This window comes from Dysidea avara, chromosome 1 (assembly GCF_963678975.1).
Source record: "Dysidea avara chromosome 1, odDysAvar1.4, whole genome shotgun sequence".
In the NCBI taxonomy this organism is placed as follows: Eukaryota; Metazoa; Porifera; class Demospongiae; order Dictyoceratida; family Dysideidae; genus Dysidea; species Dysidea avara.
In genome coordinates this window covers 22273039-22288540 of record NC_089272.1, presented here as the reverse complement: position 1 = coordinate 22288540, position 15502 = coordinate 22273039, and the positions used below count along the sequence as shown (strand labels likewise).

The following is a 15502-nucleotide window of genomic DNA, read 5'->3' as shown; positions in this document are numbered from 1 at the left end:
CTTTCTACTGGGTGATTTGTTTGCAGCTGAACTCTCTACATGATGGTTTCTTTGTAACTGAACTCTCTACAAGGTAACTTCTTCTAGCTGATCTCTCTACAGGGCTATTTGTTTGTAACTGAATTCTCTACAGAGTGATTTGTGCAGCAGAACTCTCTACATGGTGGTTTCTTAATAACTGAACTCTCTACAACGTGACTTCTTTTAGCTGAACTCTCTACAGGATGATTTGTTTGCAGCTGAACTCTCTACATGATGGTTTCTTTGTAGCTGAACTCTCTATTAGGTACCTTCTTCTAGGTGATCTGACTACAGGGTGACTTGTTTGTAGCTGAATTCCCTACAGTATAACTTGCAATGTAATATAATTGAGTAAATTATAAACGCAGCTGAATGCTATATTAAGGTGACTGTTCTATTAGAGTATCTCGATCTCGCATTTGCTACACGTAGTTGCCTTTCGAATCATAACTCAGTGGTTTGTAATCCGATTCTTCTGTACTACTGCAAGGACATTCTATAATGATTATTCCAGCTACATACTGATTTTCAGCTCATTGCTCTAAGCAGTTTGCCTGGTACAGACGAAAACTAGTAGTTTTTTTATTCGTAAAAGTCGATCGCCTAATTTTGACACAGGTTGGGTTTTGTGTCATATCTCCATGGTCTTTATCCCTATTCCTTTCAAACCACAAAAAGGCACTCCTACTCCATCTACATATCAATTTTCAACTGATTCCTCCAAGGGGTTTACCCTGTATGCGTGACAGGCCTTCAACCTTATTTTACGCAAATAGTTGGTCATAACTCCGTGAATGTTCATCGGATTCCTACCAAAGTTGGTACTGAGATCCGCCTTAATGAACCCTTTACATGTGCCCAATGTCAGCCCGATTGGAGCACAAATTAATGTTTTATGGTGGATTTTGCGAAGTGTGCAAAATGAAGATGAAGAAGAAAAACGGAGAAATTAAAACGAAAGTTTGTTCGCTCGTATCTCGGAAATGGCTGGAGCGATTTTCTTCAACTTTGGTATGTAGACTTCCCTAACTGGCCTGCACGTCTATAGCAAATGTGGTTTCAATCGGATTAGGGATGACAGAGTTACATAGGTGTGCTAATTCCGTTTTCTTTCTTCCTATTAATATACTCACAGTGTGGCGCGCCAGCTTCTTTGGTCGCATGACACACTACCGTGTTTCTTGATAGTGGCACCTTCACAATTTTTTTCATCCAGACTTTTTAAGGACGCACCTTTTCTCATAGCTTGGCCAGTACTACCATATTCTAATGTTTCTGATGCCATTGTTCCTTTGTTGCGTATAATTGTCTAAACCTGAACAACTCACTTTTCCTAACACCATTAGTGACTGTTTAATTAGAGTACATGTATAGGTTGGCACACCACTGCTGTTTGCATCAGTCATTGTTGTTTTGAAGTAGAGCTGGTCGATATACTGGTACGTATCATAGGAGAAGGTATTTTAATGATACCGTTACCGTACTGGATGAATGTAGAAAATACCGCCATACCGTCTAGTGTTAGATGACAGCTGATTCATAACATCATCTTATTATTTCCTGCTCTCACCAATGTGGTAAGATACTTTACCAATGTGGAGATAACCTTCTGATCGCATTTAAGTCATTTTATCATGTTTCATCAACCTTCTATCACCCTTTCCAACAAGAATTTCACTTGCTTTGCAACAATACAATCCATACCGTGGTATGTATTTGTACCATGATATTTTCTATAATATCGTACTGGCTTTGACAACTCTCATACCACCCAGCTCTATTTTGAAGTAGTTTTGCAGTACACAACATCACACAAAGTATCATGTCTACTAGGTAAGGAAAGGAAAGGTGATCACCAAATTGATCTACAGTACTACCAAGGGGGCAGTGAACTGGAGAAGCAGAAAATGAGGGTATATCAAGCCAGTGTCAATAGGACAATCAAACTCCAGAGTAAACAGTCATGGATAGGCCCAAAAAATCACCCCGACGAATGGCCTGAAGCCATGAACTAGTACAAGAGTCAGCAACAAACTTTGGCTTGGTCCCAAACGAAGACTGACTGTTGAGCAGAAGGGTCTGACGAGCAACTTCAAGTTCATGTTGGAATACACACTGTCTACAAACAAGGTTAGAAAGGGACAGGATCGAAGCAGCAACTACATCAGGACCACCACTGCAAATGGAAACGCAATTCCTGGGAGCTGATATAAGAACCCAGAAAGGCTGCTAAGGAAGTACTTCTGGCTTTACGCTAACCCAACCCTCCCATAGAACATGGAACCATCTAAAGACACTGCTACAATGAACAATGGTTAGCCTATGTTTATGCCAATTTTGAAGTTATTCTCATACATGGTTTACCCTGTAGTGATCACAGAAGTTTTACATGAATAAACATTCATAACAACATGGATATTAATAGATTCATAGCAAACTTAGTAGTTTATATGCTCTTCATCTGCATCAAATTTCAAGGCAGTCAAGTCATGAGTTTACATCTTATAATAATTTTCACAAAGTGTGCAATAAGAAGGAAAGTCTGGCACAACTCGGTGTAAAGTTGCTGTGTGGCATACCCTACCGGATGGACAGCTAATTCAAAAGTGCCGTGCTTTGGAGAAGGGACCATGGAGCTACTGTATGCATGAATAAAAATTGCATTTTGTTTCTTCCTGTTAACATACACAGTGTGGCATATGCCAGCTTTTTGGCCTCACAACACACACACTACTGCATGTGTTGATATAAACATAGCCAATTTCAGTTTTGTCTGAAGAACACCTACTGTTTCCAATCTACTTGATGCTCACTAGTGGACCTATACTTCTTGCAAAGAACCACCAGAGGATTCTTTTCCGAGGTGTTTGTATGCGTTTTATATTATTAGGATTTTTGCAAAAACAAACAAGTTGATGTTACAGGTATGCTACTTCTAAAAACCAGGCGCCCATACAATTAACATTATCCCATTTTAACTAAATATACAATTAATCAACCATGTATATAATTTATGTTATTAGATTTGTAAATACTGCAATTTAGCATATTTTGTAATTTATGAATTATTTTGTAATTCGGTAATTACGTTGCTAGCCTGCACCGTAACTATAACAAACCACTTTAAACTGCAAAGTAAGCACAAATTATCTTCTCAACTGTTTTATAGTGTGTCTATTGTGTTTTCTCATGCAAATAGTATAGAAAAATCCCCAAGGCTGCCCTTCATTTTCATTTGCGTAAGTACGGATAATGCCCCCCTTCCTACTTAAAGGATACGCTATCTCTGGTAGCCTAAGAGGCCTTCAATGTTGTTTTAACATCTATTAAACTGAAAGGAAGACCATTCAAGTAGTATATGAAGAGTTGCTATACCCGTATTTTCGACCACTAAGAAGAATTCACCTCAGAGCAAAGTTTGTGTGTGGGAGTTTAATACTGACTTAATTTAGCTTTCAATTCTTGCATCCTGGCTGCTTTTTACCATTTTAAACGTTTTTACTCACATTCGGTGCATACGGACAAACAAACATTCATAGGTAGGTACGCACACACGTTTTACGAAAACAATTTCAGTAAACCAGGCACATGCCCACAGCTAACTGAAGGCTGGCTGTGGGTGTGTGCCTGGTTTAAAAAGAAACATGGGAAATTCCCACTGTTGTGGTTCATGTTGACTGTAATGTATACATGTATAGGGTCATTACCACAAACTGCAGTAAGGAAGATCATCAACCTAATGTGCAAATTTCAATCCCTATTTTAGCTAATTAGGAAGCAATAAACCAGTTTGGGATTAAACCATGTCTGGTGGTATAGTCATCCTTCTCTTCATTGTAACAAGTATAGGAATTTTATAAACTGTAGTATCATTCAGTGAAAGGCTCTAAACAAGTAGGATTAGCACCTGACACAGTAAAAATAGTGTTCCAATACTACATATTCTAACTCAGTCTTTATTCAGTATTGGAACAACTGTTTTAAAAGCTCCTTATAACGAGACAAAACGAACCTCAAATTTATAAATGACTTTAATTTTATTCACTATTAAGGGCTGTGTTCTGTTTTTGTTTGAGCCAAGGTAGACTATTTGGACTATTAGTTCCAACACTTAAACATAGACGGAATAAATACAGTCAGTATTTGTGTATGAAATATGCTGTGTGACATTCAAATTTATAATTTCCACTCTAGCAAACACTTCTGCTGGGGTGTTCTGAGATTGGTAACCTTTCTCCTTGCTAGTGGGCAGGGCTGCCCACAGGGGGGTGGGGCATTTTGCCCCAGGCCCCAGCCTGAAAGGGGCCCCAGGAGGCCCCATGAAGGGCCCCTTGAATAACTGTTTAAAAAAATTGATATACTCTAATAGAGCAGTCAGATCTAGATACTCTAATAGAGCAGTCAGAGTATTCTTCAGAGGAGCAGTGTAGCAAGCTTATAAATAAGGAGATATGGTTGGTGAGAGCTAGCTTTTGTCATTTTCAACATGTGATGACCTTTTTTTTTTTTTCAGTCTTCAACTTAAATCATGAGTGAAGTTGTGATAACCTCCTTGCCCCTGGAGCCCCACTTTAGCTCTTTGCCCTGGGCCCCTCAATTTCTCTGGGCAGCCCTGTTAGTGGGACAATAAACAGACCTTTGCCCTATACCCCAACCTTTATTGTTGTCACCTTGTACTTGTAGCTGACCCTTGGTGTTATAAGTATAATGAAAAACATTTTCTTGTACTCTTATGTATGTTGACATTGCCCTTCTCAAACTCTCCACATCCCACCTTTCAGTGGGTAACTTAGATTCCTCCAGTTTGACAACCACTTCAAATGGAAATTTTGACAAAATTAACTGAATTAACACTACTTGATTATTGACAACCTCCCCTTGAACTTCTAATTGCCTCAATATCTTTTCTATTTGTTCAGATGTTTTACAGATTTCTGTAAATTTGTTAACTGACCTTGGAAGACCTTGCAGTTTAACGTACAAGGATTCAATAATGATATCTGATCTTTCCAAACCTTTCCTTTAACAGAGTGACTGCCAAATCGTAATTTTCGTTTGTAATTGCTATACCAGAAATGGCTGCTGCTACAGCACCTCTTAAAATACCTTTAAGGTAAGCAAACTTTGACACCTTAGGCAAATTTTGCTGATCCACTGATGTACTAAACATTTCCCAAAATTCAGTCCATTGTTGAATGTTACCATCAAAACAAGGCAGCTGCATTTTTGGTAAATTGACCTTAACACTATTGCATTGACTAAGGCTACCATCTAATGCACCTTGACTTGAGAGATTAGAGTGGGAATTAAACTGATCAAACAGAGAAGTGTTTAGAACTGATGGGTTAAGCATTACCTTTTGCTGGCTCAGCTCGAATTTATGCTTTACGTGTTTTAATCTTCCTTTAAAACGAGCTGTAATCTCACCAGCGTTCATTAATCTTTCAATGTACCCTTCTGTACCTTCTGCTACTCGTGCATGCTCCTTTTCCTCCGTGGCCTATTCCTCTGCTTTCAATTTGCTCAGTAGTATGCCCCACTCGTGGTCACATCTTTCTAGAATAGTAACATTATTATTAATATGTTCTACATACTCCTCTATAGTCGCCTCCTCGTCTCCCACGTCTTCTTCATTAATAGTCGAGGTAAGAAACTTCTCTGCATCCTCCAGATATCCTTGTAGTCGAGCCTTCGCGGGTCCAAGTAGCTTGTGAATCAGCCCAGACATCTTCGTTCCGAACACTGCAACTCAATGCACAGAATGATCCTGCTCACTGTGCCATAAGCTATGTCGCGGAGAAGATGAGCAACGAAGAATGAACCGCTTCTTACATTAAACTTTTCTCTCAAGTAAATTTTAATGACAAATCAACATATTTATGCAATACTAAGTAATGACGTAATAGATATAATACGTAGTGTTACATGATGTAAGATTACATAATTAGATTAAAGTATAATAATCAGTTCAGTTTGTGACACTAGTATATGAATCATATGTACATGTGGGGATTAAATTGGGTACCTGTAAAGACTTTACTATAGCCTATACTGTAAAATTTATGTTTTTTCTTGTGTGCTGACAGGTGAAGAGCTTACTGCTCATGAATCACAAAGTGATGAAAATGAGTTAGAGTCAGCAGCCAGCCCAACAATAAAGAGGAAAAGCTGGTATCACCGAATCAAACCTAAAGGTCGTCAAGAAAGCCGCTCTGGTCTTCAAAAAGACAGCCGTTCTAGTCTTAAAAAACATGAAGGTACTTTTCCATGTACACTGTTTTCAACTAGGTACTGTATTTATGACCACGAGGGATTTGCTTGATATATATGCAAAGTGTAGGCATATATATCAGAAAAATCCCAAGTGGCCATGGTATAAGTAATAATTATATAATACTACTCAGGTCTACTCACTTATACCTATAGGTGAAGAAAGATCACCACATTACTTTTATACGGAGGTTTGTAAACATCGATTGTGGGCACAAAAAAGAAATGATTGTGGTTGTAGTGATACCATTTCTAACCAAATAACCACTTTGTGGATGCCAAAGATGCTAAAATAAGTACTTAGGGGTATAGGTTAAGAATGTCTGAGCCATCCTGTCATGTGCTGTGTAGAAACTATTCCACATTGCGAAAAAGCTTATTGTAGTGGTGCCTAGTAACTGAACTATGCAATGCTGATCACTCAATTATTTTTCCTTCTAGAAAAATTGTCTTTAGCCTAACTAAACCAACATGCTAAACTCAAACCCAAAATGCAAGTCTTTAAGCAACTCTACAAAGGAAACTGATACTTTGTAAATGCCTCAGCATAAAAGGCAGTTGTGGTCAGGGCTGTATCACAATACCGCCTTAACCACAGGGCGATATCATGATATCAGGGCAATACGTGAAATATAGCCTTGTGGTTTCCTTAGATGTGAGGTGTCAAAGTGGCATATTTTGTCATATCCCGAGTAATTGTGTTGTAACTGTTATATTCTACACCCCAGTAGATGAAACGATTATAGATAGCAAGTTGTAGTGAAACAGCACCGGTTGAGTAGACATCCTTGATGGATCAGACATTTTAGATTCTTTAGTGGTGCCATGCCCATCTACTCACAATTAGTGAAGTAGACAAGAGTTCAACGGAAATCCTCTTTGCTCAGGTGAATGATTTTAGGTGCTTGTCAGTATTCGAGACTAATCCTTAATGGATCAGGCGTTTTAGACTCTATAGTGGTGCCACACCCATCTACTCGCGATTATTAAAGGAGACAGGAGTTAGTGAAGGAGACAAAGAGTTCATCGAAAATTGCTCAGGTCAATAATTATTGGTTGATTTAGGCGCTTGTTATTAGAGACTTGTTACTGTTTAGATCAGGATTTCACGGAATGTACCACACCTGTGGTTGAGATTAAAAGCACCACGCTGTGGTATATAACCAATAACCACAGATAACTGATATACCAGGCTTTGTGGCTATGCTTACCATATATGGTGTAACTTCACACATTCCGCGAAATCCGGTAATCAAGTCTCTAATAACAAGCACCTAAATAACCAAAAATTATGCGCCTGAGCAAGGAGAAAGATTTTAATGAACTCTCGTCTCCTTCACTAACAATTGTCTCCCTCACTAGCTCTTGTCTCCTTCACCAATTGCAAGTAGATGGGCATGACACAGTTAAAGAGTCTAAAACGTCTGATCCATCAAGAATTTCTACTGATTTTGGTCTTCAACAGGTGTTGTTTCACTATAAATTGCTATCTATAATCATTCCATCTACTAGGGTATAGAATATAAGTTATAACATGATTACTCAGGATATGACAAAATATACGCACTCGGGCACTCATTCGTATATTTTTATCATATCCCTCGTAACTGTGTTATAACTATAAAATATATGTTAGCTGTATATTGATGCCCATTGAGCTTACGTGTGTATGGATATACAGCATTGTACATCTTCTATATTTGGTTGATGATGCAGTGTTAAATTTATAAACTAACTTGTGTTGTTTGGGTAGGTACTTAAAGTACATACAGGTGGAAAGCTAGAATTCTTTTCAAGAGTTTGAATAATTTCTGTTATCTAGAAATAGTGTGAGATCATGATCATGAGAATGATAGGTGCCAGTATTAATATTACTTTCAGGAACAGCACCAATATCTTTCATGCTTAATTTAGTGTATCCAAGCATATCATTACTTCAAATATGGAACTTGTATAGGTTAGGAACCTAGACTGAGGTTCTAATATTATGAATAACTGTGGGCATGGTTCCTAACCAACTTAGAAAATGGTGGAGGGGGGGGGGGGGGAGGAAAGGTTTATAAAATTAGTGCTAAGAAGTGTAATGCCAAATCAGATAAAATATTGATTGACACCAAATAGGAAACCTCTATCAGAAAAAAAAAATACTGTATCATTTTAATTACTACTGTAAAAGGGACATTGCCATTTATAAGCCGTAGCTTGAGAATAGCTTGAGAATAAAATCATCAAAGAGGTAAACTTTTCTACTTTTAGCAAAAACCAATGCCTACCAAAATTAGCTATGGAACATACATACCATATAGTGGATTAACTTCAAATCAGAAACTTTTGCAGAAGGAGTAAAATCTGATTATCGAATGTTTTTTGATTGTTTCAAAGAGTGCGTATGTATTTCAAAGCCCAAGTGGATTTCAAATAAATGAAACTATCTGGCAGAAATAATTAGGATGTGTATGAAATTGACAGAATAAAATTAAATTCTGTGCACTGGATAGAACACCAGCAGAGTCTGGAGTAGATAGCAGGAGATAGCAATTTCCGTACTGTATTAGCTAATTACTGGCTATTCACTTGAAATAATTATACTGCTTAATCATTGCCATTACCATTTATTGCTGCAACTAAACTGTAAAAGTATGAATCATGCCGCAATATTGGATTTAATTTATTGTGGAAGCTTAGGAATACAATTTTGATAAGAATGGCCTTTTCATAATATCCTGAAATAATAAATATGATACCAAGGAGTGGTTTAAGTGCATATTTGTTTTGCCCAGAATTTCTCATGATTAAGAGCTGTTTAACTAGAAAATCGGCTAAACACTACCTGTAAGACTGGGACTGTTGAAGTACGATACATAGACTATTGCATGGTACAATGTGCTTATAAAAACATTTTATGTGCAAATACATACACCTATATCGTGTATATGTACCATTTGATGGGTTGTTATGTTAAAGTTATGTATATGCTAACCATGTGCATGATTGTTATTGTTCAACTTTTTAATTACAGCTCCACGTCTTCATCATTCAATGAGTTCTACTAATTCATTTAAGGATAGGTATGTATTAAGTTTCTTATGCAAAATTCTTACAATTCAATGCCGTATAAAACTATTATGTTAACCACATAAGGTATAGTTATATAAGTTACATATAGCTATATTCCAGCAGGCAGAGGAGGTACGACACGCACACGTGAGCGCATATGTTTTGTGCAGGGAATCTATTTCGTGGGGTTATCAACGAAAAATACCTGCCAATCGAACTCTTTTCTTATGCTTAATTCAGCGGTGCAATCTACCCTATTCAACCCCAGTGGTTCAGCTTCGATATACACAGCCTATTGGAGGAACCGTCATGTGATGAATAACTAACCGTACGAAATAAAGCCAAGCAGCAAGTTGGGAGGAGAAAACCAGTGAAAATCAACTGCACAAGCGTCTAAGTAGCTTTGCAGTTCATCAAATCTTGTCTACGGATTGATTTTCCGCAATTTAACCATTTGAAGAATGCAATTACTATGAATTCTTTTCAATAGCGCTTAATTCGTGTCGTACCTCCTCTGTCCAGCAGGAGTAGAATACCTGAGTTATTGACACGAGTCTGAGTGGAAGCCAAGGATGAGTATTGTATCTATGACACTGCTATGACATACTGGCTTCTATCCAAGTGGGCACTTCAATGTAATATTTGGCTTCAGACATCATAACAAGCCTAAAATTGCTGGTGCTGTTATATGCTTTTTATTATTTTGCTGTGTTGGTTGGACTAGCAATAACTACCATATGGTTCCAGTAAACTCTTAAAATACACATGTATGGCTTCAGCAGGGTATTATTGTTTTTATATATCATACAACCTGTAGTTGAAGTAGCAAGCTGTGCTGTTGTGAGCCATGTTTACACTTACAATATACCCCCCCGTACATTTTTCTTTTCTGTGATCGATATTACAATTTTTCTGATTTTATAAAAGCATATTTACTTACCTAATGTATGTGTGTACACAGTGTTGGGAGTAACGCGTTACTAATAATATTACGTAACGCGTTACTTATGTAACCCGTTACTTTGTTGTGGCTAGGCGTTACTCAGAGGATAACTAACGAGATTAGTAACTTCGTTACTTGTAGTAATAATATTACGTAATATTAGACTCATTACAGTAACTATATTACTTAGGTAGTGTTACATTTGTAAGTAAAATAACTTGAGTTATATTATCTGTTTTTATAGCGTATTTCATTATATTACTTAGGTACCACAAAATTAATAATATTACGTAACGTGTTACATAATTACCACAAATGTAACACTACCTAAGTAATATAGTTACTGTAACAAGTCTAATATTACGTAATATTATTACTACAAGTAATGAAGTTACTAATCTTGTTAGTTATCCTCTGAGTAACGCCTAGCCACAACGAAGTAACGAAGCCTACTGAATGAAACTTATTCACTAGCTTCTTACATATAACCAAGATTTACACATTGTCCAACAACGCAATTATGTCACGTGATAAGGTGGTAGTTTCACATGTGACAGCTTAAGGCTGTGGACACAAAGTAATATAATATGTAATATTATTATAGTTACTTTATTTTATGGGTAATATGTAACTGTAACTAAATAGTTCAGCTGCAAGTAATATCTAATATGTAACTAGTTACTTTTAAAAAGTAACTTGCCCAACACTGTGTGTACATACCAACATACATTATACCAGAAAGAGAGATGCCATTTGGGTGCTTACCCCTGGTTCCATTGAATATCCTTAAGTTATAGTGCAAGCCTAGATTTTACTATACTATTATTACAATGGGTACAATTACGTACTTTTATTTTAAAACTTTATGCTGACAGAAAGGTTCTAATGGAAAAACCTACACATTCGCCTACTCAAGAGGAGTATTTGTTTCATTGCAGTATGTGTACTAAAAGAAACCTGTGATATGAGCATTTGTTTATATACAGTATCACTTTGAAAAGATGGTGTGTTGATCTTTCACACTGATTTTGACTTTATCTGTGGTGAAGAAAGGTGGCGATACATTTACCCAGCAGTTATACTGTGTCTCTACTTGCCTGTTCATGGAAAATACTGTGGCACAAGTGTCAACTTTGCATATCATGCATTTGTATGCTACAGTATAGCCACTTTATTAACCTATTTCACTAATTGTTACTGTACAAATTGACCTTCTGTTGATACTGTAATGCTATAACTCTAAAAATTCTCAGCATATGAAGCTGGAACTTCATTTCTTGATAGTAGAGATATGATAATAAAGAATTCAAAAACTGTACTATGTCAGGTTTTTACAGACCCAGTCCTGTCACTAGTGTATTCCTATAATTGCGTGTAATTCTGCTGTGGGAAGTTTTTAAAGAGTTATCATACAGTACGATAGTACTGTATAGTAGGGAATGGTAAGAACTCATATGATTTCATGGATTTTCACACCTTAAAAAATGGCCTTGCAATACGTTTTACCCCAAAAAAACCACCTGGAATGCATTAGTACTGTTATAATGATGCTGTACCTTGGGTAAACGAAGTTAATTGTCGAATGTTTCGATGTACAGTGAGTTTTAAAATTTTAGAAATTCACCTACATTTCGTCTGCCAGCCAGCCTGCTAGGTGTATGGCTCCAGAAATTTCAGACAGCCAAAGTAATGATGGCGGATGCACAAATCTGTTGTTCCGATTAAGTTCTGTCCACTGCACCATGTTGTTTACTTTCATCATTCATTCGCTTCTTTGTTCTATTCGAAGGATAATTAATGGTTGCGGCGCTTAATAGTTGCGGCGCTTAACAGTTGCGGCGCGCGCCACAACTCAAACACGTGATTTTAACAAAGGTGTGAATACATATGCATAAGATGAGGGTGAACGGGTGTAGTAACCAAGGAGTTGTCTCTAGCATTTATTAATGGTGGGTAGTCGTTTTATATAGTCTTAATTACCAGTTTAGCTTTTTTGTGAGGTAGCTAGCTAATGATGTCTTTGAGGGGCAGATCCACCCCGGGATCCAGACTTCTAAAAGTGAGGGTTCCACTCTTATAATGGTGGACTCCCCAGCAATGTTTTACTGTAAAATGATCAACATTAGGTCATTAGAAATGCAGCTGAAGCCTTAAACAGTTGCTGTAATAGCTTTAAATAACTGAAGGCAAAATGGTAACTTTTTTAGAGGCACTTATTGCATACGAAGGTACCATATAGCCTTAATATTTTGAGGGGCAAATATTTCGAGGTTGAGCAATGTTGCTAAAATAAATTTTCGTGGATTTGTAAACACTCCCAAAATGTATTAGACTATGTGAGGTCTAAATATTTCGAGGCTAAAATTTTCGCTTATAACCCTCAAAACTGCGAAATCAGCGAAAATTTTCTTCCTCGAAATATTTAGGCAATACGGTAAAAGATAGCTGTTTCGAGTGATATTTATACTATGTGGAAAACAAAAAGAGTATAATATAACTAGCTAGCTAGACAAAAAAAATAGTAAATAAACTAACTATTTGAAAAATTCAAAAATTCAAAAGGAAGTAGGGGTTGATATAATATACACACTACAAAAGTAAGGAAACAAGCTCAAAAATGTTACAGCTGAAATGAGAAATGATCCAGCAGTAAAAAGTAAGGAAACAAGATTAGACAGCTACTTGCTAAAATGAGACACGCTTTAATCCCTACTTTTGGCTAATTTGGTGGTCTCATTTCAAGATGCTAGCCAAAAGTAGACATTAAAGTGTGTCTCATTTTAGCAATTAGCAAGTAGTTGTCTAATCTTGTTTCCTTACTTTTTACTGCTGGATCAGTTCTCATTTCAGCTGTAACATTTGTAGCATGTATATTATATCAACCCCTACTTCCTTTTGAATTTTAGAATTTTTTTAAATAGCTAGTGTAATTACAGTTCACTCCACATACATGATATATATGAGTTTTTGTCCTCTTTAGACCCAAGCAAGGCAATGGATCCCGATGGAATCTGTCCCAAGGTGCTAAAATACTGTGCTGATATCCTTACCAACCCTATAAGATATCTTTTTTCTCTAACTTTTACTAAGAGCTACTTGCCTATTGAGTGGCGTACTCACTGTATAATTCCAGTTTTCAAAACTGGTGTTCACACTGTTATTTCAAATTATCGCCCCATTTCTTTATTATGTATCATCTCCAAGGTGATTGAGAAAACAAGGAGACTATTCAATTTGTAACAAACTCATTTACCCCACACCAGTTTGGTTTTTTATCTGGTCGCTCCACCCTGCAACAGTTGTTGTTATTTATTAATGAGCTTCTTGATGCCAAAGAAAACAACAAGATCTCTGATGTTATTTACTTAGATTTCAAAAAAGCCTTTGACTCTGTGTCTCACTGTAAGTTATTGCTCAAACTAAAGATCATACGGAATTGCTGGAAAACTGTTTAATTGGTTTAAGGCTCACTTAACCAACTGGCACCAATACGTTCGTATAAATGACAGCTACTCAGAGTCTCTTCCTGTTCTATCTGGTGTCCCACAGGGCATCATTCTTGGCACTATTTTTTGTCCTTTTCATCAACGATCTTCCTAACTGCCTAAAGTCCTCTCTGCCATTTATTTTTGCAGATGACACCAAGTGCCTTAAACACACAATCAGTTCAGACACAACTGAAATAGATTTAAACAATGCTTTTCATTGGTCTATAAATAATGATCTTAGTTTTAACTTTGCAAAATTTGTCTACATTCAGTTTTGGTCCAGAAACACACTTGACACATCCAACGCCATCTTCACAATGGATAACAAACCCATCACTACTGCTGAGTGTTTTAAAGATCTCGGAGTACTAGTGACACAGGATCTATCCTGGGATAGTCATTATAAATTAATATCAGGTAAAGCTTACAAGATGTTGGGTCTCATACGAAGAAGCTTCTCAGTTAGTTGCCCAATTTTAGCTAGAAGAAAGTTATACATCAGTCTTGTGAGATATCAGTTTCTATACTGTTCTCAAATTTGGAGGCCCTCATTAATCAAACACATAAACATCCTTGAAAGAATACAAAGGAGAGCAACTTAATTGACTTTCATTCAACATACAAGTCTCACTTGGTGACCCTAAAGATGCTACTTTTGATCTATATATATGAAATCAATGATATCTTATTTTTCATCAAGTCGTACAAGTCACCAACTTCCTATTTCAATGTTAAAACCTATCTACAATTTAGCTCATCGAACACTAGGTTTGGTTCATCTGCAAAGTTGGTTCACCACAGGTGTTCCACAAACTTAACTCAACATTTCTACTTTCACCGTATACCTTGCCTGTGGAACTCTCTACCTACAATGGATTTAACAGCTCAAATAAATTCTATCAAACACAAATTGTACATCTTTATGTGGAATCACTTCATACAAGAGTTCAATGACAACAATGTACATACCTTCCACTACTTCTGTCCCTGTAGCCACTGCATTAGAACAACAAAACCTCCACTTTACGACAAACTACCATAACTCTACCTCTCCACTTTTCCTATAAGAAACCAATCAGTTCTGTAACTAATTAATTATCTAATTTATGCTAGTGTACTTTAAGTTTTGTAGTTAATTAATTTTATGTTAGTGTAATTTAGCCATTGGCAGGACTTTCCATTGGCTTTCAGTACTTACATACTGTAAAAAATTAAAAATTAATAATTATACAACCAAGTAATAAAGATAATACAAAATGCAGTTAAAATTACATCATAAATAATAATTAATTAATAATTAACGTTCTCGAATTAACGTTCTTGAAAACTACGAGGTTTAGAGATATGAACTAACCGGGGATAGATTCGCCTGTGAATGAAGGCACAAACGTATAATCGTCGCACCTGTTCATGCTGATGACTGACCATACGTGCAATTCTATATAACGCCCAGTACCACACCCTTACTTTAATTACAGATTGCACAAAGGAGAAGATTAGCGATGCCCATGTAGTGACAGCAGGAGAGCCAGAGACCACTTTACACGTAAACAAGAAGATTACAAGTAAGTTTTTATGTTTGTAACATCTCAAGTCTCCATGCCAGCTGCCAGTAGATTCATTCACATAAAATAGTATATTATGTAATTAAACAATACAAGAAAACATTAAAACATATGCCATGCTCTTTACAATACAGTTACATATAAAATACAAGTAAACA

General features: G+C 36.6%; 1 protein-coding gene across 1 annotated transcript in view; it reads left to right on the top strand.

The window, feature by feature from the left end:
• Positions 1-15502, top strand: part of LOC136259246 (uncharacterized) — a 47502-nt gene that overhangs the window by 28409 nt on the left and 3591 nt on the right. Inside the window, exons 7-8 of the mRNA XM_066052738.1 lie at positions 6108-6278; positions 9311-9359. Coding sequence (XP_065908810.1) covers positions 6108-6278; positions 9311-9359 — 220 coding nt within the window. The remainder of the gene's footprint in view (positions 1-6107; positions 6279-9310; positions 9360-15502) is intronic.